Source organism: Nerophis lumbriciformis, linkage group LG09, assembly GCF_033978685.3.
Source record: "Nerophis lumbriciformis linkage group LG09, RoL_Nlum_v2.1, whole genome shotgun sequence".
NCBI classification, from domain to species: domain Eukaryota; kingdom Metazoa; phylum Chordata; class Actinopteri; order Syngnathiformes; family Syngnathidae; genus Nerophis; species Nerophis lumbriciformis.
The window spans coordinates 17,440,798-17,466,107 of NC_084556.2; the positions used below are offsets into that span (position 1 = coordinate 17,440,798).

A 25,310-nucleotide genomic window follows, 5' to 3' on the forward strand; every position below is an offset into this window, starting at 1 on the left:
AGACAACTTTTTTTTTTTTTATACTTGGGACTTCCTGCTGGCCTGATTTTGGACGCTGGCGGGCCGAATGCGGCCCGCGGGCCGTAGTTTGAGGACCCCTGTCAAAAAGGTTAAGAACCTGTTTTCTAAAGATTTGTTTGATGTTGAGCATGCTGCATCCTGTTAAATAAAACAACATACCGGTACATACTGCAAATACATAGTCAAAAGTGGATGCTATTGTTTTCATAAATCCTACATGAATAGCTTTTGGCTGGCAATCAAATATTGTGATGACTTTACATAGAATCCATAGACATTTTGCATGGTATATATCAGAGAGGGTGCTTTTTGGCGCTGTAGTCAAGACTGCATCTTTCAGGTAACAGCAATAACTCCAAAATAGTCTAATGAATCCATTCCATAAAAAAATACAATAAAGTCATTTATTTTTAATATGTGATTAATTGTATTATGTTTCTCTCTCCAACATACTGGATGGTGTAGTTTTAGGCTGACCTAGTCTTTAACAGTTACCGATGAAAGTGGCTACGTCATCTTGCATTAACGCAGAATAGCAAATGAGTGGTGATGCAGGATGACTGGTTCGATTCAAACATGCATTCAGTTAAATTTGCATAAGAGTATTCCACCAGACATATCATGATTAAAGCATCTATAAATAGATCATCTTTCAGCAGTGAGAGAGCCGGCTCTAAATGGGATGAATTGGCAGCAAGCAGTGCTATCTTCCTCCTGATGGCCCTGATAATCTTGTCTCATACTCATCTATTGATTAGATGCACGGCAGTATAATCTCCAGCTCTGCTGCTAGAGTGGGATTAGCAAAACGGCGCCATGTCTAAATTGAGGATGAGTCTGGCTTTTCTCACAAAAGATAAATGCTGTTTACTGACGCTATTATCGACAGACATCAGTAATGTGAGCTAATTGGTCACAGGACTACCGGTATATTGGATGCCAAGTGTGGAATATATTGGATGTATACATTTACACTCAAATGTAGATCAATGAAAGGCAAAGGCATGGCCTTAGAAAATAACTTCAATAGTAGGTGCACTTGTATTATCATACAAACGTTTGTAAAAAAAACAAGACCGGGATTGAAAATCCTGCCATTCCCAAAAAAAGGTTATTGCAAGAAAGTAAATTATTAAAAAAATAATTTAAAAAAAAAACGGAAAAATAAAAGCATATTGAAAATATAATACTAATATTAATGTATTAATAATAATAATAACAATGATAATAATATTGATAATACAACATTAGCAATGATTATTATAATTCCTATTAAATTATTATACTGTATAATCTTTCTATATTTTTTAAATAATAAATATATTGATTAATGTAATAGTTATTAGTAGGGAATTAAAAATATTATTAGTTTTATAATAATAATAATAACAATAGGTATTTTATTAATATTCTTGTAAAAACATCAATAATAATAATATTAATGATAATAATTGATGTAATAATAATTATCATTGCAACCATTATAATAATAATTATTGTAATTACTACGACTACTAATGCTTATAATAATAAAACAAAAATAAAAACAAAATTAATGGTGGGTATTAAAATTCCTATGATATTATTATAATTTAATTATTACATTTATTTTTTACACATAATACATATATTTATGAATTTTATTATAAACATAAAATTGTTATTGGTATTATTGTTATTAATGATGACAGTAATATAATGATAATAATAATAATAATAACAATAATAATAATTGGCATTATTGTTGGTATTACTATTAGTATTGTAAAACATCCATAATAATAATAGTAATATTAATAATAATAACAACTATTATTATTTATAGTACAATTACATTTATTATTTCAATCAGCGCCCCCCGCGACCCCAAAAGGGAATAAGCGGTAGAAAATGGATGGATGGATGATTACCATTACACATACTATTATTCATATTCTTAAACTGTTTGGCACAATTTTTTATCCTGCCATTCCAAGGTTATTGCAAGAAAGTAAATTATTTAAAAAAACTAAACTAAAACTGCTATTACTACTACTAATATTAATAACAATAATAATTCAACTAAACACCTGCCCAATCTGAAACCAGAGGGATCTATTTTTCATCAAAAATAGCGGTTTATCAATAATATTGATTGCACTTTACAAAGATTCGGAGGTGCACTACATAATATTGTGAAATGTGTCTAATATTTTCATTACTCTATTTAGTTTAAAAAAAGACAGTACAGTATGATGCGGTGCAACTTCACATCACTGCAAACTACAACTACAATAACAAACATATTGTGGAAAATGAAATAAAAATGAGTTATTTCATAGACCCCACGTGTTGATAGCATTGGATAATGCAGGCGTAACCGATATTCTGTCTGGTGAGAATTAGGCATACACTGTAGGGCACAAGGATGTTAGCTTCACATAAGAGCAGCTGTGTTTTGTTTGTCATCACAATAGTGTAAAAACGGTAGGAGACACTTACTGAGGTTACAGTCTATCCTGATACAATCTGGTGAGAAAGAGAGTGAAATGGTGAGATTAACAGAAGGAAATAAAAAAGGGAGGAGAGCATATTTCACATCCTTCATGGTACAATTCTGCAGAACACGTGAGTGCTTCTCAGAGCCCACCATCCGGGGACAGCCTCGAGAGTCTAAAGCGCCACTTTCCTCCCTCCCGCTGTGCAAATGTCATTAAGAGAAGAAACAGTGAACGGAAGGGAACATCTCAGCGTGCGCTACGGGGGAATGTAGCCGATCAATGAGCACTTTGAAAGAAGAGGTGAAACACTCGTTTCCCTCGCACTGTTACCACCTCGGATTGGGTCGGCTGGATTCGGAGAGTAGATGGCAGTTACCATGGTGATACTCGCTTTGGGGATGGTGCGGTATAGCTGCTGTGCAAAACGCATAGACTCAACACAATGGCCTATACATTGGAAGTGGAGGTAATGGCCACAACAGCTAAAATACCTCCACATGCTCCTGCCATGTCAGTTTAGGACCTTTTTAGAGCTCACGTGTCTCTAAATCCTGTCTTTCATATCACTCACTGGACACTTCATTAGGTACCCCTCCACAATGTCACTTATTATCAGCATGTTTATAATTATGCTTCAAGTTTGCTGAATAAGATAATTCAGCTGCAGTACCACACCAGTTTCATTTATTGTGTATATCATGTATTTGGCCTGCAGCATCAGTTCATGTGGTCTGTGAAATACTGGAACTGAATGCGTCAATAAAGTACTTATCATTTTTAATGTAATAACTCAGGTAGAAAAAAAAATTGTATGTACAAACTCTAAAATAAATAAATATCTGCTTGTCACCTTGACCTATGATAAAGTAAGTTATCCATCACATTGTACGAAAACAAATCTAATAATCAAATGCATAGGCCATTGTGTTTTTTTAAATTTTCTGAATCGGCTTTCAGCTGTTTACTTGTTTACAGTGAGACCTAAAAATTGCCTTTAAATATATCGGAAATTAGCTCTGCAGTTTTTTGGGGGGAAAAAAATAATAAAATCTGTTTATTTTTATTTTTCCAAGCTGCTGCCCTTCCCCTGAAGTCTACTGGTGCCATTTCGAGAAAATACAAATATTGAACATATTGATCAATGAAAACCTCTCCTGACATTAAATGTTTCTTTTGGACCGTAGTACATTGTGCAGGTGTACTTAATATTTTGACCTGTCAGTGTGTAAAATACAGGAGGTATAGCTAGCAGACTGAAAGACTTGATTAAAAAAAATTAATTAATTAATCAATTCATTAATTCAATTGCTATATTGTTTTTCCTAATCAAATATTTGACTATGTGTTTTCCCAAGTCAACCAAGCTTCTTCTTCACCGTTGCACTGAAGTGAGCTGAGATGTTCCCTGCTCATAGTGAGGGTCTGCATGGTGCTAATGCTTTTTGCACGGTAACTGCAGAGGAAAGAGGCGATTTGCACAACCTGCAGCCACGCTGAACCTGACACTGCGGTCAGCTGCCATTTGCCTGAGCCTACAAGCGCTTAATGTCATCTAAAATCCTATATATAATTCACTTGGGCTGGAAATAGATCCCTGCTCACTAATTTTTTGCATGTTGTGAATAATGAAACCCATGCAAGTGCATGAATAGGCTACATCACGTGGCTGAGAAGTGCTCTCGAGCTGTCAACCATCACAGAGCAGTGGATACAGACAGCCAGAGACCACAGTGTGTGTGTGTGTGTGTGTGTGTGTGTGTGTGTGTGTGTGTGTGTGTGTGTGTGTGTGTGTGTGTGTGTGTGTGCATCAATGGCACCCCGATCCCAGCGAGACAACTCTAAACGTGACGGGCCTGTGTACGTGAAGTGGCCAAGTCCGTACAATGGCCACGTGTGCGTTCTAAGAGTAATATGTGGCACGTGATGATAAATGTGGTCTCTGACTGCCTTCTCCTTGAACTGCAGACAAGCCATTGAAGGGCTGAAAGAGCTGAGAGACGGTCAGACGGGACCTGACCACAGCATGAACTCAGAGAGAGCGAGAGAGAGCGAGACAGACAGACAACAGAGTGTGAGACAGGCAGAGACAGAAAGAGAAGACCATAGTTGCTTAAAAAGGCAACAATCTCTTGTGCTATATGCCAAAAAACTATAATAACATCACAAAGACATTTAAAATGACTTACACTCTCATTTTTAGACAATTCTGATCATGTGAATATATATATATATATATATATTTTTTTTTTTATTATTATAATTATTGAAACATTTACAATAACGGAACATAATTGCATATTTTACATATAAAAAATTAAGACCTCAAATGCTTTAATTAATCCCGGTTGTTAAATTACTTAAAGCACAAAAACGACACAAGCAGGCGACATTTAAACTTTGTATAAATAAAATAATGCTAATGCATTGCAATGCAATAGAGCTAATAAATGATTTACAATTTTAATCAGGAAAACTTAACTTTTTGGGGGGAATTTTGCCTATTATTCACAATCCTTACGTAGGACAAATATACATCATATATATCTTTTTTAATGCATTCTAAATTGTAAATAAATGCGATCAAACATCCTCTTACAATGGAGCCTACGGGATCCGCTTTATTCTGCCTATTAAGCGCTTAAAAAACATTCAAACACCTCCATTAAGGTTTCATATAAAGTACATGCTTTAAGTATACATGTAATGTAGTAACAGGCACATTCAAAATAACATTTAATATTTACGTATTTTGATAATTTTAAGCATACGGCGGCGCATTAATTTAAAAAAGGCATCACAACGTTCGCTTTTTCCTTTGACAACTTTACTGATTACTATCTGCTGTCACTAGGATGCCGACTGCTTTTTCTTTTTCTTTGATTGCTGGGATGTTCCCAGATGAAAAATGACTCATAATCCTTGCGAAAAAAAAGTGGTGGTTGAACCAAGCAAAGACCAAGCGACTTTTCGTGTCTTTCTCGCCATTTCGGGGTTTAAATTGGATGCCAAAGTTGACCAACTCGTCGGAGTATGTCCTCATCCTTATACTATCAAGGTGAGAGGCATTATTTATGATCCATGATACACTTTCACCAGCTTCGAGACGAGAAAGAAGCTCACCAGTCAATCATGTCTACATAGCAGCACAAGATAGTTACCTCTCTTTGATCACGGTGCTGCTATAAATAGTTTGTCTGCGTTAGCGTTTATAATGACAATATAGCTAATGCTTGGTAAATATTCACGAAAGGTAAATGGAGTATTGTTGGCGATTTTTGGATGGTTATAGAGAGGGATTTATAGCGGATGACGGAATAGAGGACCTCCCATTGGCTCCATTGTAAGCAGACTTGTATTTAAATTTATTTACGAGTTAAAATGCTTCTTTTTTTTTAAATACACCCGTCATCTTGTTTCTCATTAATGATTGTGAACGAAATTCCCCAAAAAGTGAAGTTCCCCTCCAATCACAGTGGTTGCTGTGGATTAATTTGTATCATTCAAAATTACATATCATCCATTACTAAGCTATATTACTGTAACTATGAGTGTTGAGAAAAAAACGATTCACATCTGAATCGCGATTCCTATTCATTCCGACTCTAAATCGATTAATAATTTTAGAAAATTGATTTAAAAAAATCAGTTTTAAAAATACATTTCTAGGACATCTCCGCACATACTCACTTCATGTATATAGCAGCCAAGATATACTTTTGTAACTCAAAACATTTTGAAAAGTTTTACAATAATTTTAATACTAAATTTAATATTGCCAGAATGGATTTAAATCGAGAATCGATTCTGAATTGAAACGACACACCAAGACTCAGAATCGAGTCAAATTGTGAGTTGTTGCAACATTCACATCCCTAATATTAATGGTGTTTCATTTTGCTTGAGCAAAGCGCCTCAAGAAAAAGAGGGAAGTAATTAGTTAATTGATAATTAATCACCTTTAAAGGGTGACTCACTTTTTGTTTTTGGAATTTTGACTATCGTTCACAATCCTTATGAGAGACAAGAAGACAAAAGTATTTTGTTTTTTTCCGCATTCCAACCTAAAAATTGGCTCATTCTTGCTGGCTAGCAATGCAGCTAATGGGAGCAATCCATCCTACCTCTAAATCACTTTAAAGATGCATTCAAAAAATGTCAAAAATAGTTTTTTCATTTACATTCCGTTACCTGTGTAATAACCAAACTGTAGTGACACTGTTATTGTAAGAGCGAACACTGGGAGGAACTCTTATTCTAGCGTAGTAAGACATTGGCGTGCTAGGGTATTAGCCGTAACAGTTAACTACGTAAAGCTAGCTTCTACGTCAGCACGAAACACGTTTGAGTTTGTAATGCACAACATTGCGATAGGACACCAATCTGTACTGACTGAAAAACATAACCAATCATGGGACCGTATCTGTAAAGTATTAGCCCACATTTCATATTTTGTCTGTACACAGCTAGGTCGATAGCGTATGTACTGTAGTGTACCGTGATGCATGTACCATGATCAATATAAAGTGTGACTCACTCGATGGACAGTTGTCCGTTTGGTCCAGCTGGCCGGGGATGTTTTGAGTTGATTTGGGTAAACAATCCATTAATTCGGCATAGCTTGGCTCAAAGTTCCAGATTCGCAGCGTGACCATGTCGCACTCTTTCGCACTCCGTCTGTTCCAACGTTTCAGCCTCTTTTTCGTGCTCGCTTCTATTAGCAGCAGTTCATCCTCCGTATTTTTATTTTCAAAAAGATAAAGTTATGAATCCTCATTTGTCCAAAAATGGTCGTCTTTCTTGTTTGTTACCAAGTCTGCCATGATTAGAAACCACACTCGCCTTTGATTTCGGGAGTAGGAACAAATTGGTTGTAGGAAGTCGGAAAGGACAGCTATGGAAATGGAAATAAAAATGCACCGAATAACTAATTTTGGCTGTGCATAAAATGACCAAAATACGGTAAATATTGTACATATTACATATTGTTATAAATGTGTCTGTTACTAAATTTTATATAGGCTTGCAGTGTGTATATAAAACGTTAATGGAGGGTTTTGAAGTTGTCTTAGAGGACTATTATTAGCTGCATCTTCCAAGCGTTTATCATCTTTAAAATCCAGAAGAAAAAAAGACATGTGTTCTTGTCTCTCATAATCAACAATCATTCAAAGTTTATTTATATAGCCCTTAATCACAAGTGTCTCAAAGGACTACACAAGCAACCGCGACATCCTCATGATTGTGAACAATAGGCACTATTCCAAAAAAAGTGCAGTTCCCCTTTGACACCATGTACAGTCGTTGTCAAAAGTTTACATTAACTTGTAAAGAACATAATGTCATGGCTGTCTTGAGTTTCCAATCATTTCTACAACTCTTATTTTTTTGTGATAGAGTGATTGGAGCACATACTTGTTGGTCACAAAAACATTCATGAAGTTTGGTTCTTTTATGAATTTATTATGGGTCTACTGAAAATGTGACCAAATCTGCTGGGTCAACAGTATACATACAGCAATGTTAATATTTGGTTACATGTCCCTTGGCAAGTTTCACTGCAACAAGGCACTTTTGGTAGCCATCCAAAGGTTCTGGTTGAATTTTTGACCACTTCTCTTGAAAAAATGGTGCAGTTCAGCTACATTTGTTGGTTTTCTGACATGGACTTGTTTCTTCAGCATTGTCTACACATTTAAGTCAGGACTTTGGGAAGGCCATTCTAAAACCTTAATTCTAGCCAGATTTAGCCATTCCTTTACCACTTTTGACGTGTGTTTGGGGTCATTGTCCTGTTGGAACACCCAACTGCACCCAAGACCCAACCTCTGGGCTGATGATGTTAGGTTGTCCTGAAGAATTTGGAGGTAATCCTCTTTTTTCATTGTCCCACTTACTCTCTGTAAAGCACCAGTTCCATTGGCAGCAAAACAGGCCCAAAGCATAACACTACCACCACCATGCTTGATGGTAGGAAAGGTGTTCCTGGGATTAAAGGCCTCACCTTTTCTCCTCCAAACTTATTGCTGGGTATTGCTCAATTTTTATTTCATCTGACATCACATGGACAAAGACAAGACCTTCTGGAAGAAAGTTCTGTGGTCTTGCCAAGGGACATGTAACCAGATATTAACATTTTTGTATGTATACTTTTGACCCAGCAGATTTGGTCACATTTTCAGTAGACCCATAATAAATTCATAAAAGAACCAAACTTTGTGAATGTTTTTTTGTAACCAACAAGTATGTGCTCTAATCACTATATCACAAAAAAAAGAGTTGCAGAAATTATTGGAAACCCAAAGACAGCCATGACATTATGTTATTTACAAGTGTATGTAAACTTTTGACCACGACTGTACATGCAAACAAAAATAATTTTTTCTAAACAAAAAGATCAGAATAATGTGGACCTGTTAATCATTGTGTGTTATTAAAATGCTATTTTACGTGTGCCAAATACTCATATTTCCCAGATAGGTTCAAACGTTGTTTGTCGTCTTCCATATTGATTTGTTAGGTTCTGCAGCCTCCCACTACCGCATACACCATGCATTTTTTGGGAACACTACTTGCACAAACTGCCCGAAATGAGTTGCCAAAGACATTTTTAGGATTTTGAGTCATTCTGCACTCCAGGTGGGTTATTCAGATGAATAATAATGGTGGATTAATCTGCATTAACGTGTAATTTACACCAATATCTACTGTAAGTAGCGCACCCTACATTTGAAAGTGCATGCAGCGGTAAATAAGCTACTGAATGCTAATCAAACGCAGCCACTGATTATCACAATCCCTAGTTATCAAAATAACCCCCAATCTGTGTGATGCGATTCCCTAATTAGAGCTAAATTGAATGGGGAAAAAAAAAGAGTCCAGGAAATATCAAGAGATGTATGTCCCTTTTAAAGCAACTGTAGTTGTACAGTATGATGGTATGGGAGAGTGTGACAGCAGACTAATATCAGGAGACCACCAGCTGGGGTGACTCTTCCTGCAAAAAGGTCAGCTGAGATATTATCTGCCGGCGTATCTGCTGATGCAGCATTACCCAAGTTGACCGTCAGCTTGAGTCGGCCCGCGTCCAGCTCCACGCGCAGGGTGTCTGCTGACTGCTGTGACGTGGTGGCCACCAGCAGCCCAAAGGCCCTCTGGGACATGAAACGCAGGGACACGTCCTCGGCCTCCGTGTGCAGCGTCCTGGGCAGCATCACCTTCAGGTACATGCTGCCGTCGTAGCTCACCACAGTGGCGTCTGTGCAGGGGACAGACAGCAATTTAGGCGTGAGAACCAGGCAGTGTGTAGCTCGTCTTTAGGGTAAGAGGCCGTATTTGCTTTAAGTACATTTGCACTGCAGTATATCACAAAAGTGATATAGAAAGCATCTAGAAAGTATTCACAGCGCTTTTAAATTTTATGAAAGATAAAAAAACAAAAACAAAAATCACATGTACATAAGTATTCAAAGCCTTTGCTCAACACTTTGTTGATGCACCTTTGGCAGCAATTATTGCCTCAAATATTTTTGAATAAGATGCCACAAGCTTGACACATCTATTATTGGGCAGTTTCACCCATTCCTCTTTGCAGCACCTCTCAAGCTACAACATGTTGGATGGGAAGCAGTCAGTGATGGGCAAGCTACCGGGTACTTGGAAAGTGTAGAAAACTATGAGCTACAAGTTACTCGAATAAATGTAGCTAAACTACAGGGGAAGCTATCCCCAGTGAATTGTAGCAAGCTACACTAAACGCTACACACACACACGTCACCGGGGGTGCTGTTGCCTATCCCAGCTCCAGCTTCACTTGGGCGGTAAACCCTGGACATTATCTGGGTTATCATTATCGTCTGTAGCGTAATGCATCATCCTAGTGAAATAGAAATACCGTTAAATGGGGGTCTGTAGCGTAATAATCATATAATCATATATACTGTATATGATTATACATATGATTATTTATATATATATATATATATATATATATATATATATATATATATATATATATATATATATATATATGTATGTGTGGGGAAAAATCACAAGACTATTTCATCTCTACAGGCCTGTTTCATGAGGGGGGGTACCCTCAATCGTCAGGAGATTTTAATGGGAGCATTCGCATACCATGGTTTATATAGGGCACAGAGTGGGTGGGTACAGGCTGGCCTAGGGGCGTGGTGATTGGCTCATGTGTTACCTAGGAGGTGTTTCCGTCTATGGCGGCATGCTGTTACAATTTCGCTGCGCTTGTTGAGGGATGACAGGTCTGGACGGTAAATAATAAACAGTTTCTCTTTCAAGCATAGGTTGCATCTTTTATTACCACTATTGTAAGGTGTGCTGGATGCAAGAATTTGCCATGTTATTGAATATTCAACATTATTGTCTTTGAGGTCCCAAATGTGTTTGCTGAGTTCTGTGGTATTTCGCAGGTTTTTGTTCCTGAAAGAAGCCTTGTGATTGTTCCATCTGGTTTTGAATTCTCCCTCGGTTAATCCTACATATGTGTCGGATGTGTTAATGTCCTTGCGTATTACCTTAGATTGGTAGACAACTGATGTTTGTAAGCACCCCCCGTTGAGAGGGCAATCAGGTTTCTTTCGACAATTACATCCTTTGTTGGTTTTGGAGTCGTTCTGTCTGAGGACCGACGGCTCATTTGCAATTGTTTTGTTGTGGTTTGAGATGATTTGTCGTATATTGTTCATGCAGCTGTAGCTCAATTTAATGTTGTTCTTGTTGAATACTTTTCTTAGGATGTTGTCTTTGGGAAAGTGTTTGTCAATCAGATTGAGGAATTTGTGTCCAATGTTCGTTGAGACGTTTTTGCTGTATGGGGGGTTGTACCAGATGATGTCGTTCCGTTTTCTGTTCTTTTTTGGCTGGTTTCCTGGCGTGGGTTCATAGGTGAGGGTGAAATTGTATCCGCTTTCATCAAGGGCTTTTTGGTACGGGGGGGTTGCTTGGTCAAATTCAGCTTTGCTAGATGACAGCATCGATAGCCTTTTATTGATTCCGGTAGGTATTCTTTTCGTGGTGGCGGGTGGGTGGTTGCTGTCATGGTGCACGTATTGGAGTGTTGTGTTGGGTTTCGTGAATGGTTGGTAGCTGTTATTTCTCAGGTTGAAAGTGACGTCAAGAAAGTTGACGGTTTGCTTGTTGGCTTCAATCGTGATCCGTAGGCCGTTCTCTTTGAAAATTTGGCATATGCGCTTCTTGGTATTCTCGCTGCTCCTTGGCGAGGCGCGACACACTGCCAGTCCGTCATCACGGTAAATACCAAGGTTCAGATTGAGGCTAGCGAGCTGGGAGAGGAGGAAACTCCCAACGAGTTCACACGTTTCTGCTCCGTCAAAACTTCCCATAGTGACGTCAAATGTTGCATTGTTCTTTTTTTGCCATGGTGTACTGTTGTGGATGAGAATGGAGTTTTTTGCGTGGATGATGATGTTTCTTTCGTTGCCTGTGATTGAGTCGTAGTCTGAGGCGAAGTCTAGTGCTTGAGTCAGTAGGTCTTGCGTGATGGAAGGGTAAAATTCCTCGATATCAAAGGAGATAAAGTTGTGCTGTTGTTTGTCTTGGATGTTGTTGAACCATTTGATTACTGCTGCTGTATTTCTCCATTGGTTGAGTGGTGTTTTGTCCTTGATTTTTGTGTTGACTCTGTCCAGGATTATTTTGCTGATTTTTCCTATTTCAGATTTAGTTGGGTTTATTAGTCGGCATGTTGGGTTATTTGCGAAGTTGGGTTTGTGGTCCTTCAATGTGATGAAGGCTTCCTTGTTGGCTGTGGCGTCCACCCTGTCCTCAATGTCCAGTTCAGCCGCTATCCTTTTATTTTCCAGGTGGATGTTCTGTAAGGTGTTGGGTTGCGCTTTTTTGTATGATTTGGTGATGCTTCTGTCCAGTAAGGTGTGGTGTTCTGGTATATATATATATATATATATATATATATATACATATATAAATATGACCACCAGGATGATGCATTACGCTACAGGCCCCCATTTAACGGTATTTCTAACTATCGGCCCACGTGTAAAATATCAATGTTAATGTAACTGAGAGTGTACAAATGCACCCAATAAGGGTCAATTACTTTTAACTATCTGTCATTTAGCTGGGGACACTCTACAACTACCTCTAGGAGTCCCCGCACCCCACTGTATGTATTTATTTTAATTTGCCTTTTCTGTGGCCCACTCCTATAATGTTAATAATGCCTGCAGTAAAAAAACAAACAAAAAAAAACCAACAGAAAATCTCTATATCTTGACAAAAGAAAACAATGACTTGTGTTTTGTTTGGGACCAGTTGGTACTGGTTATGTGCAGTAAAGCTTTTCATGAACTCAATTCACCTTCATGTGTGTTCCTAAATTTGTGTTAATTGTGTCTTGTGTTGTGTGAATGAATAGAGCAGATATGATTTTGTTTTACAGAGTAAACAACTAAAAACTAAGTTTATGGACATTGTTTTCTCTAAACACAGACACCTTTGTCTAAATATGGCCAAGGACACATATTTTTGTGGGTTGACTGGATGTCGTCTTCATCACTAAAGGAACAATTTAATCTGCAGGAGAGAATCCCTCTGCCATTTTAAAGTATGTTTCTTTTTCTTTTGGAGTCGTCAGCTTGAAGCATCCCTCTCTCTCCGACTCCCTAGTTGTAATGTGACATGAGAGCGTGTGTGTTATGATTTTGATTCCTGGTTTTGATGATCTGCCTTATCTTACCTCTGATTGGCCAGTCTGTAATGTTTCGCCCTAAACTTAGCTAACTGTGACTCATCAAACGAACATCTCAGGGAATTCAATCAATCCAACTGGACTGCTTGGTTTGTCATGGAAGACGTTTCGCCGCTCATCCGAGTAGTTCATTAGTTCATGCTCATAGACTTAGATTGGTCAGATCTAGTCCAGCGGTTGGTGCCAAAACCCCAAATATTTATACTCCGAAAACCAGGAGGGTGAGCCTGGGCAAGAATGGTTTCGCCCTATCGTAGTGAGAAAAACAACTGTTTTAATACAAACGAGCAATTTAACTGTAAAAGCTAACGACAGTCGTTGAAGTGTAAATTCCCCTCGTTAGCATTGAGATATTGTGTGGCAGAACGATCGCTGTGGATCGACAACTACCAGTCCAAAATAGTCCGGTCTTTAGGATGCACTAGTCTCTGTATCAGGGTGTTGCCTGGTTTGAAGTGTACTAGGATGTTGTGTTGGTTAAAAATTATTCTGAATTCCTCAGATAGACCTGATACATATGGTTTTTGAGTATAAATATTTGGGGTTTTGGCACCAGCCGCTGGACTAGATCTGACCATTTTAAATCTGAGCACGAATTGATGAAGCCTACTCGGATGAGCGGCGAAACGTCTTCCACGACAAACCAAGCAGTTCAGTTGCGATCGATTGAATGGCCTGAGATGACAATGACCTGGATGAATGGGAACTTTCATATACATCAACAAACACCAACCAATCATTATAGATTTTCTCCATATGTATGGAAGTTCTCCTTCGTCCAGGTAGTTGTATTTTCTCTGTATTTTAATATTTTTTTTGATTTGCAGTCCATTTGCTCTCTTTGTAGCTTGTAGCTTTGATGTAAGCTACCTCACTACATGGGTCTAAAAATAATTAAGCTACAGAAAATCGCTCCTCGTTCAAAAAGTAGTGACGCTACTGCTAAGCTCCTGGGACATGTAGTGAAGCTACGTAGCTTCACTACATAACATATCAACTAATGGCTCCGTGTTGACTTATCTTCAGTGGATTGTAAATCTATACAGCTTTTTAGGCTGTACATGGACTATTCTGAAGATTATATCAAAGTTATTTTCTCAAGTATGATCCCATGAGCAGATATACTGCACTGCAATGTTTAATGCAATGATTCTCATTAAACATTTATGATAGTGAAGTCTATGAATAAACTCCAATCACTTCCCAAGTTTAAAATGAGACATTTTCAAGTAGTTTAGAGTGCCTATAAGACTTAAACTCTCATTTTTAGGTTTATATGTCAGTTCTATGGTCCAATTGTATACATTTTCAAGCATTTTATGGACAATATTTACACTTTTTGAGCAACTCACTACAGTGGTGTAGGACATTCATTTATAAGAAAATATCTATACATCTTTATTTTATTTTAAACAAGAAGAATACAGTTTTGTAAGAGTGGGGTCTGGAAAAAAATCCCCTATAAAGCACAATTTGTAATCGTTTTTTCTGTCTTATATAATTAAATAGTGGTGTAATTATTTCAAGATCGGTAGGTCGTGAGTTCAAACCCCGGCTGAGTCATACCAAAGACTATAAAAATGTGACCCATTAGCTCCATGCTTGTCACTTAGCATCAAGGGTTGGAATTGGGGCTTTAATCACCAAAAATGATTGCCGGGCGTGACCACTGCTGCTGCTCACTGCTCCCCTCACCTCCCAGGGGTGAGGGTGATGGGTCAAATGCAGAGGACAATCTCACCACACCTAGTGTGTGTGAAAATCATTGGTACTTTTTAACTTTAATACAAACCCCGTTTCCATATGAGTTGGGACATTGTGTTAGATGTAAATATAAACGGAATACAATGATTTGCAAATAATTTTCAACCCATATTCAGTTGAATATGCTACAAAGACAACATATTTGATGTTCAAACTGATAAACATTTTTTTTTTGCAAATAATCATTAACTTTAGAATTTGATGCCAGCAACCCGTGACAAAGAAGTTGGGAAAGGTGGCAATAATTACTGATAAAGTTGAGGAATGCTCATCAAACACTTTTATGGAACATCCCACAGGTGTGCAGGCTAATTGGAAACAGGTGGGTGCTATGATTGGGTATAAAAACAGCTTCCCAAAAAATGCTCAGTCTTTCACAAAAAAGGATGGTGCGAGGTACACCCCTTTGTCCACAACTGCGTGAGCAAATAGTCAAACAGTTTAAGAACAACATTTCTCAAAGTGCAATTGCAAGACATAAAACAAGAATGGGAAAGAAATCCACTTTCAAAACTTTTTTTTAGTTTCCTCAGTTCCCAATCGTTTATTGAGTGTTGTTAAAAGAAAAGGTGATGTAACACAGTGGTGAACATGCCCTTTCCCAACTACTTTGGCACGTGTTGCAGCCATGAAATTCTAAGTTAATTATTATTTGCAAAAAAAAAAAAAAAGTTTATGAGTTTGAACATCAAATATCTTGTCTTTGTAGTGCATTCAATTGAATATGGGTTGAAAAGGATTTGCAAATCATTGTATTCCATTTATATTTACATCTAACACAATTTCCCAACTCATATGGAAACGGGGTTTGTATAATTTCGTGCTGTCTAATGATTTAAAAAAAAATCTGATTAATGAAACTTTCGAATTTGGATTGCTCATTATTAATCAGAGGCTATTCCTTGATTTGTTAATTTCAATTAACTTAAAAAAGAGCCACATATTTATACACCGATCCAATTTTACTGTAAGAATGTCATGCAAGAACATTTTTTTAAATTTTTTACTTGAATGTATGTCATTTATTTGCTCAAAAACCTGGTAACAGTTATATTATATTAAGTCCAGTCGGGATGTATTTTATTTAACAATTGTTGTTGTACTTTTTGGGTGCAATGACAAACAAATAATATTGTCTTGTACATGATGAATGCTCTATTCTTATGTGATTAATCACATAATTTAACTCATTATTTTTGAAAGCCGCAGTATAGATGTGTATTTTTTTTCCTGTAGTGCCTAGAAAAAAAAAGAGTCATTACATTGTCCAGACATGTTATAGATATTGATTACACAACACAATAATTAACATTTATGAACACTTTTCAAACCATAAAACACACCATTCATGTTTGGGATCTAAGCTCACAAAATGAAAATAAGCTTTCATTTCTCAGTAAGTCCATTATTTTTTTAAACTCACATTGCAGTTTTCATCATTTGCAGCAGATGGCAGAAAAGGCCTGAAGCATTTGTAGACGGTCACCACAAAAGCAGCATGCAATCTGATGTCTGATAGTCTCTAAATCATCACCACCAAGTGACACAAGAAGAGATGAGGGTGGTGGAGGGGATTTTACATACATACACACATTGCAATGTGGCCTCATATAATCTGCATGAAAATGAAGAGTGAGTCACATCAATGAAGCAGCACCGTTTCCATAATAAGACACTTAAAAGCTTTGGCAACCTCATGATACTGATAATTCTTTAATACATAACTCTTGAGCTGGGATTTAGCGTCATTTAGGTATGAAATGTGGTCTAGTCCTGCCTTGTGCATGTAAATGTGGTAATAATAATACATAAATCAGGGATAGAAACTGTATAGGGTGGAACAATTAATAATATTGTGTTAACTTCTTATTTGTTAAAAAGGTAATTTATTTTGCCCCCAATTAAAATAAGATGATAGAAACATTACACGTGTGCTGTGAATTCGAGACTGTTTGGAATTATGATTTGCAACAAAGATGCCTGGTGTCTGTTTGTGAATAAATCATCATCTCCATCAATTCAATCTTTTTAACATTCAGTACTTACACAACATTTTAGTGTTGTCCCGATACCAATATTTTGGTACCGGTACCAAAATTATTTCGATACTTATCGAAATAAAGGGGACCCCGAAAAAAATTGCATTATTGGCTTTATTGTAACAAAAAATCTTAGGGTACATTAAACATATGTTTCTTATTTCAATTTAGTCCTTAAATAAAATAGTGAACATACTAGACAACTTGTCTTTTAGTAGTAAGTAAGCAAAGACTCTTAATTAGTCTGCTGACATATGCAGTAACATATTGTGTCATTTATATTCTATTATTGTGTCAACATTATTAAGGACAATTGGTAGAAAATGAATTATTAATCTACTTGTTCATTTACTGTTAATATCTGCTTACTTTCTCTTTTAACATGTTCTGTCTACACTTCTGTTAAAATGTAGTAATCACTTATTCTTCTGTTGTTTGATACTTTACATTAGTTTTGGATGATACCACACATTTGGGTATCAATCCAATAATAAGTAGTTACAAGATCATACATTGGTCATAGTCAAAGTCCTCATGTGTCCAGGGACATATTTCCTGAGTTTATAAACATAATATACATTTAAAAAAACAAAAGATGTTGTGCTGCCAAAAAATATTGACGTAATCATAGTAGTATCGACTAGATACGTGCCTGTACTTGATATTATTACAGTGGATGTCAGGTGTAGATCCACCAATGGGGTTTGTTTACCGGTACATTATGACGCCAGTGAGCTACGGTGTGTAGTGAAGCATGTTTAGCTATTTCTCGTCCTGCAGGGATGATACTTGTAAGAAACTCACTTTATTTTTCGCCATGGAGGCGAGGTTTAGTGATTTAGAAGTAACTATAACACTGCCGACGGCGGATGGACTTTAGCCACTAGCTAGCTAGCCATGTCTTTTTAAAGCACCTCTTCATGAGGGCGTTTCAGTGTTATAACTTCACCTTTATCTTTAGTTTTTAAGCCAAAATGTGTCCATTCTCCCTTTTCTGTCCACACACTGTGTCTGTTGGTAAGTACTCCGTGATTGTGTGCTACCGAGCTTGCTCGTCTGCTCGTAAAACCAGCAATGACACGACGTGACGACGACGCGGGACCGGTACGTTTCAGAGACGGCATAGTACCGAAAATTATTTATTAGTATCGCGGTACTATACTAATACCGGTATACTGTACAACCCTACAACATTTACTATAAAGTGTTAAACGGTGTTACATTGCAAAGTCATGGTGGGCCATTCCAAATCAATGCCATTCGTTTGTTGTGAATAAATCTACATTTTTGTCTTTTTTAAAATGAAAAACTCCCTAAAAAATGTGTATTATTAACCCATCTCAGGCAACTTGGTTTTCATTTTTTACCAAGGTTCCGCAGTCAAAGATGACTCATTTGAGTAACAGAACTGAAATGAACAGGCATGAGTTTTTAGCATAGAGTTAGCATATACATAACATATAGGACAGGGCATTTGTGCTAATAGCATGACTAAGAACATTACAGTGATTAAAGAAATAACAGAATAAAATAGATTTTACCCCCTTATCTTAGTGAACAAAAAATATAGATATAATAAATTATTGAGCTGACTTGTGGCCCTCCCATAGCCTGCAGAGGATGTGAATGACACAACTTCCTGTGAACCTTGATGAACCTTCCAATATCTAACACGACTGAGTGAAAACCCAGGGACACAACTAAGGTTTTAACTAAATTGTTTTATTTAATTTTTTTCCAGATGAGTAACACAAATGCCTAAAAATATTACATTTTGATTATTATAATTAATGGTGAAGTCCAATTTTAGGACGCGGCAGCAGACAGGCAACTGTTTTTTCAGTGTTTAACATAGTTGAAATTAATCTTACAGATTGTACCAAAAAAAAAGGCAATTGTGCAGAACAATTTTCTGAAAAGAAAATTATTTTACAGTAAATTTAGTTGTGCATTTATACAGGTTTATTGTGCAAAAGGCACAGATCTGCTGGAATGGCCCTAGTACATTGACCCTGACTTTGTTGGTGCTGTATATCAGAAACTGGAACGTAAAACATGTCAACTCTCCAGCTAGTGATAGTAATAGTGGAAACTGATGATATGGAACATTGTTTTTCATAAAAATTGGCACAATTTATATACCATACAGTTAAGTAGGGGTGTAACGTTACACAACAATTTTAGCTCGGTACGTACCTCGGTTTAGAGGTCACGGTTCGGTTCATTTTCAGTACAGTAAGAAAACAACAACATATACATTTTTTGGTTAATTATTTACCAAATTTGTAAACAATGGCTTTATCCTTTTAACACTGGGAACACTATAATAATTCTGCCCACGTTAATCAACATTAAACTGCCTCAAGTTGTTGCTCAGATTAAATAAAATGACAAAACTTTTCTTCTACATATAAAAAGTGCAACATTAAACAGTTTCAAGTCAACTCATCATGCTTAATTTATTACAGCATTTGGGAAACCTGTAGTTGATTTTTATTATGCAAATGTTATATTTTTATCAACATGTGATAGCAGGGACCCTGCCATTCAAAACTAGGCTGCTGCATTACGAATGATTAATGTAACTATAGCTGAAAAAATGGTACAATAGCAATAGGAGAGACTATTCATCCCTGAACACCATGGAGTTCATGTAGGCTTAATGATGCAGTTACATTATTATATCAACAATCAGAGACAGAAACTCTTCATTTAACATAATGTCCTGCTTCAACACAGCTCAATCAACACAGAAAAAGGTAAAGTGAAATAACAGACAGACAGGGCTTTGCTGTCCGTAACACACACACACACACACACACACACACGCACATACACGCACACACCGCAAAATGAGCTAACGTTACGCTAAAAGCGAATTAGCTTTCACCTCAAAAATGAACTATGGTGTGTTCGATCTGCTAGTACGGTTCGGTTCATCTGGTCAAGTGTGAACGCAATCATCTTAACTAGGGTCGCACCATATAGACAACATGCGTAATAAATAATATACATTTGGCCAATACCAGAGCTTACTTCACCCTTGCTCCTGATGGGTTGTGGTTAGGGCCTTGCATGGCAGCTCCCGCCATCAGTGTGTGAATGTGTGTGTGAATGGGTGAATGTGGAAATAGTGTCAAAGCGCTTTGAGTACCTTGAAGGTAGAAAAGCGCTACACAAGTATAACCCATTTACCATTTTTAATACTATATTTGTATATCGTGATAATTAGAGATGTCCGATAATATCGGCAGGCCGATATTATCGGCCGATAAATGCGTTAAAATGTAATATCGGAAATAATCAGTATCGTTTTTTTATTATTATCGGTATTGTTTTTTTATTTTTTATTTATTTTATTAATTTTTTTAAATCAACATAAAAAACACAAGATACACTTACAATTAGTGCACCAACCCCAAAAACCTCCCTCCCCCATTTACACTCATTCACACAAAAGGGTTGTTTCTTTCTGTTATTAATATTCTGGTTCCTACATTATATATCAATATATATCAATATAGTCTGCAAGGGATACAGTCCGTAAGCACACATGATTGTGCGTGCTGCTGGTCCACTACTAACCTTTAACAGTTAATTTTACTAATTTTTATTAATTACTAGTTTCTATGTAACTGTTTTTATATTGTTTTACTTTCTTTTTTATTCAAGACATTTTTTTAAATTTATTTATCTTATTTCATTTTATTAATTTTTTTCAAAAGTACTTTATCTTCACCATACCTGGTTGTCCAAATTAGGTATAATAATGTGTTAATTCCACGACTGTATATATCGGTTGATATCGGTATCGGTTGATATCGGTATCGGTAATTAAAGAGTTGGACAATATCGGAATATCGGATATCATCAAAAAGCCATTATCGGACATCCCTAGTGATAATGCATTCTGGCTGTGTCCTGTAAATTACAAATGGCCACGTCCTAAACGCAATCTCCTCACGAGCGAGCTAACGTCCCTCCACAGTGCAAGTGACACATTTTTTCACAAGTGCTATTATCGATGAAGAATAGCGAAACATGCTACAGTCCAAATTGCAAGAGGATACATAAGCAATACTAACTGCTAAGCTAAAGCTCTGGAATGTAAACAGGGGTGGGCGGATTGATATAGATATCAACAGTAATGATACTTACCATGAATTGATGAACGTGGACCCCGACTTAAACAAGTTGAAAAACTTATTCGGGTGTTACCATTTAGTGGTCAATTGTACGGAATATGTACTGTACTGTGCAATCTACTAATAAAAGTTTCAATCAACCAATCAATTAGTATCAGCATATGGTCAATACTACAGTGATCAGATTAATATTTTTCACTATCAGAAACATTTTTTTTTCTCATTTTTATTACCGTTTACAAACTCAGGAAATAATTCCCTGGACACAGGAGGACTTCTCTAACAACTATATCTAATAAAAGAAAATAAGGAACTTGTTTAAATAATGTGTTGATATTGTTAAACTGTTAATAGCACTCACCATAAATACATTGATCAGTATCTCTATTGGTATCGGCTGATCTCGGCAGCATAAAACTCTGATCAGAATATTCCTAGTTTATGACATTAAGTTAAAATGCTTAAAAATGTACAATATTTACGATGAATAAAAAAGGTTATTAGTCTGCTTTCTTGACACATTTTCTCACTTGCTTATTGAAATGCTATCAACCGTGTTTTGAGGTCGATCATTGAATGAACTTCCTGAAATGTCCAACTTGACATGTAATGCTGCATTTTTAGAACCACTGCAGAACATGAACTACTGTATATCGTTTGGTTCCTCCTGCTGTTCATTTGGTAAAAATGTGTTGCGCCATCTGCTGGCTGCTTTTAAATACTTTCATTATGCAACTGGAATATGTTAGTGCAGGGGTACCCAAGCTACGGCCCGCCAGCGTCCAAAATCCGGCCCGCTTCTATGTTCGCTACCTGTCTTTGTTTATAATGTCTATTTTCTGCTGGATCTACTCTCTATTTTATGCTGCCCTTTGTTTTTTGCTACAGGGTTATCCAACTCATATTAGCTGAGCGGCCGCATGGAGGAAAATCTGTGCACACGCGGGCCAGACTATTAAAATCATGGCATTAATATTAAAAAATAAAGACAACTTCAGAGTGTTTTCTTTGTCTTACTTTGGCCAAAAATAGAACAAACACATTCTGAAAATATTACAATAAAAATATAGAAAAAAATACCCGGCAGCGTTAAAGTTTAGATCAGGGGTCCGCAAACTACGGCCCGCGGGGCGAATACGGCCTACCAGCGTCCAAAGTCCGGCCCGCGGGAAGTCTCAAGTTTTTTTTTTTTAATTTGTCCTTTCTAATATATTTTCTACTGCTTGTTACTCTCGGGGTCTTCTAGCCGCTCAGGCAAATCACATTGTCTAAAAATGCATTTTCCCATCGATAACGTGACATCATTGCGCTCACGCCGCAGTGAGTACGTGAGGAATATATATATATATATATATATATATATATATATATATATATATATACAAACCCCGTTTCCATATGAGTTGGGAAATTGTGTTGGATGCAAATATAAACCGAATACAATGATTTGCAAATCATTTTCAACCCATATTCAATTGAATGCACTACAAAGACAAGATATTTGATGTTCAAACTCATAAACTTTATTTTTTTTTGCAAATAATATTTAACTTAGAATTTCATGGCTGCAACACGTGCCAAAGTAGTTGGGAAAAGGCATGTTCACCACTGTGTTACATGGCCTTTCCTTTTAACAACACTCAGTAAACGTTTGGGAACTGAAGAGACACATTTTTTAAGCTTCTCTAGTGGAATTATTTCCCATTCTTGCTTGATGTACAGCTTAAGTTGTTCAACAGTCCGGGGGTCTCTGTTTTGGTATTTTAGGCTTCATAATGCGACACACATTTTCAATGGGAGACAGGTCTGGACTACAGGCAGGCCAATCTAGTACCCGCACTCTTTTACTATGAAGCCACGTTGATGTAACACGTAGCTTGGCACTGTCTTGCTGAAATAAGCAGGGGCATCCATGGTAACGTTGCTTGGATGGCAACATATGTTGCTCCAAAACCTGTATGTACCTTTCAGTATTAATGGCGCCTTCACAGATGTGTAAGTTACCTATGTCTTGGACACTAATACACCCCCATACCATCACAGATGCTGGCTTTTCAACTTTGCGCCTATAACAATCCGGATGGTTCTTTTCCTCTTTGGTCCGGAGAACACGACGTCCACAGTTTCCAAAAACAATTTGAAATGTGGACTCGTCAGACCACAGAACACTTTTCCACTTTGTATCAGTCCATCTTAGATGAGCTCAGGCCCAGCGAAGCCGACGGCGTTTCTGGGTGTTGTTGATAAACGGTTTTCGCCTTGCATAGAAGACTTTTAACTTGCACTTACAGATGTCGCGACCAACTGTAGTTACTGACAGTGGGTTTCTGAAGTGTTCCTGAGCCCATGTGGTGATATCCTTTACACACTGATGTCGCTTGTTGATGCAGTACAGCCTGAGGGATCGAAGATTACAGGCTTAGCTGCTTACGTGCAGTGATTTCTCCTGATTCTCTGAACCCTTTGGTGATATTACGGACCGTAGATGGTGAAATCCCTAAATTCCTTGCAATAGCTGGTTGAGAAAGGTTTTTCTTAAACTGTTCAACAATTTGCTCACGCATTTGTTGACAAAATGGTGACCCTGGCCCCATCCTTGTTTGTGAATGACTGAGCATTTCATGGAATCTACTTTTATACCCAATCATGGCACTCAACTGTTCCCAATGTGCCTGTTGACCTGTGGGATGTTCCAAATAAGTGTTTGATGAGCATTCCTCAACTTTATCAGTATTTATTGCCACCTTTCCCAACTTCTTTGTCACGTGTTGCTGGCATCAAATTCTAAAGTTAATGATTATTTGCAAAAAAAAAAATGTTTATCAGTTTGTACATCAAATATGTTGTCTTTGTAGCATATTCAACTGAATATGGGTTGAAAATTATTTGGAAATCATTGTATTCTGTTTATATTTACATCTAACACAATTTCCCAACTCATATGGAAACGGGGTTTGTATATATATATATATATATATATATATATATATATATATATATATATATATATATATATATATATATATATATATATATATATATATACAATCCCTGGCCCCCGACCAAATTGTTTTAACCCAATGCGAACCCCGAGTCAAAAAGTTTGGGGACCCCTATGTTAGTGTGATCAAATTACAAATCCACTAATTATACCCATCCCTAATACTATTAATAGAGAATATATTACTGCACAGAAGGCCTGTGTTTTAAGGGAATGTTTTTTTTAAGGAATGTTTTCTTCTTTCTAGGCACTTTGCAGCCACTGCATAGCAAAGGTGATGAATAAAATACGTGCCAAAGTGTGATAAAAGCTTTGCAGAGGTATTCTTTGTGCACTTACTCACTCAGACACTCTTACCTTTCTCACAGTCGGGCCCCAGGTAGCCGGTACCATTACAGTCACAAACATGGCGGTTCCAGCCCTCTCTGCAGTGGCCGCCGTTGGCACACGTGTCTCGGCCACACCTAACGTGGGTCTCTCTGGTGCACAGGCTGCTGACCCCTGTGGCGCCCTGAATCTCGGCCAGCCTCCACAGGTTGCGGCTCTGGCCGTCAATAAAGAGATCCCGCACGCAGCCCACGTAACCGAGGCCCAGGGCGGCGGTCCAAACCTCTGGAGGGAGCATGAGGCCTTGGCGGTCGTCGGGTAGACCACCGAGATACATGTCGCCGTCCAGGTCGAGGATCTCGCTGCCTTCGTTCGCAGCAAACGGGATGCTCTTGCCGTTCACCGAAACAAAGCCTGCGGGGACGGCATTAGAGGCTATGAGTCAACTTATACTTACGCAATATTTTTTACATGTGGGAAATAACGACAGGTGTGTGTGGGCTGTGTAGAGCGATGAAGAAATGTGGGATTGAGGAAGTGGGCACACATCTCTGCTTTTTTCTTTTCTCAAGTGTAAATAAAGAAAGTGTTCAGCCAGGCCTTGGGAGGATGCACACTGAATTCTGCTATTAAAAGTGAAGCATTTGTAACGATACATTTGAAACTTGACCCCAACAGAAACAATCGTAGGGATGGAGTGTATCATTTGGAATATAAATACATCAGGTATACCTAATATGTTTATTATTATATTTTGCAGTTGTGTCTTCATTG

General features: G+C 37.4%; 1 protein-coding gene across 1 annotated transcript in view; it reads right to left on the bottom strand.

Moving 5' to 3' along the window:
* Positions 1–25,310, bottom strand: part of LOC133607627 (neurexin-2-like) — a 416,009-nt gene that overhangs the window by 184,219 nt on the left and 206,480 nt on the right. Inside the window, exons 9-11 of the mRNA XM_061962447.1 lie at positions 24,567–24,950; positions 9,553–9,756; positions 2,503–2,529 (exon numbers count right to left, since the gene is read on the bottom strand). Of these exons, the coding sequence (XP_061818431.1) occupies positions 2,503–2,529; positions 9,553–9,756; positions 24,567–24,950 (615 nt within the window). The remainder of the gene's footprint in view (positions 1–2,502; positions 2,530–9,552; positions 9,757–24,566; positions 24,951–25,310) is intronic.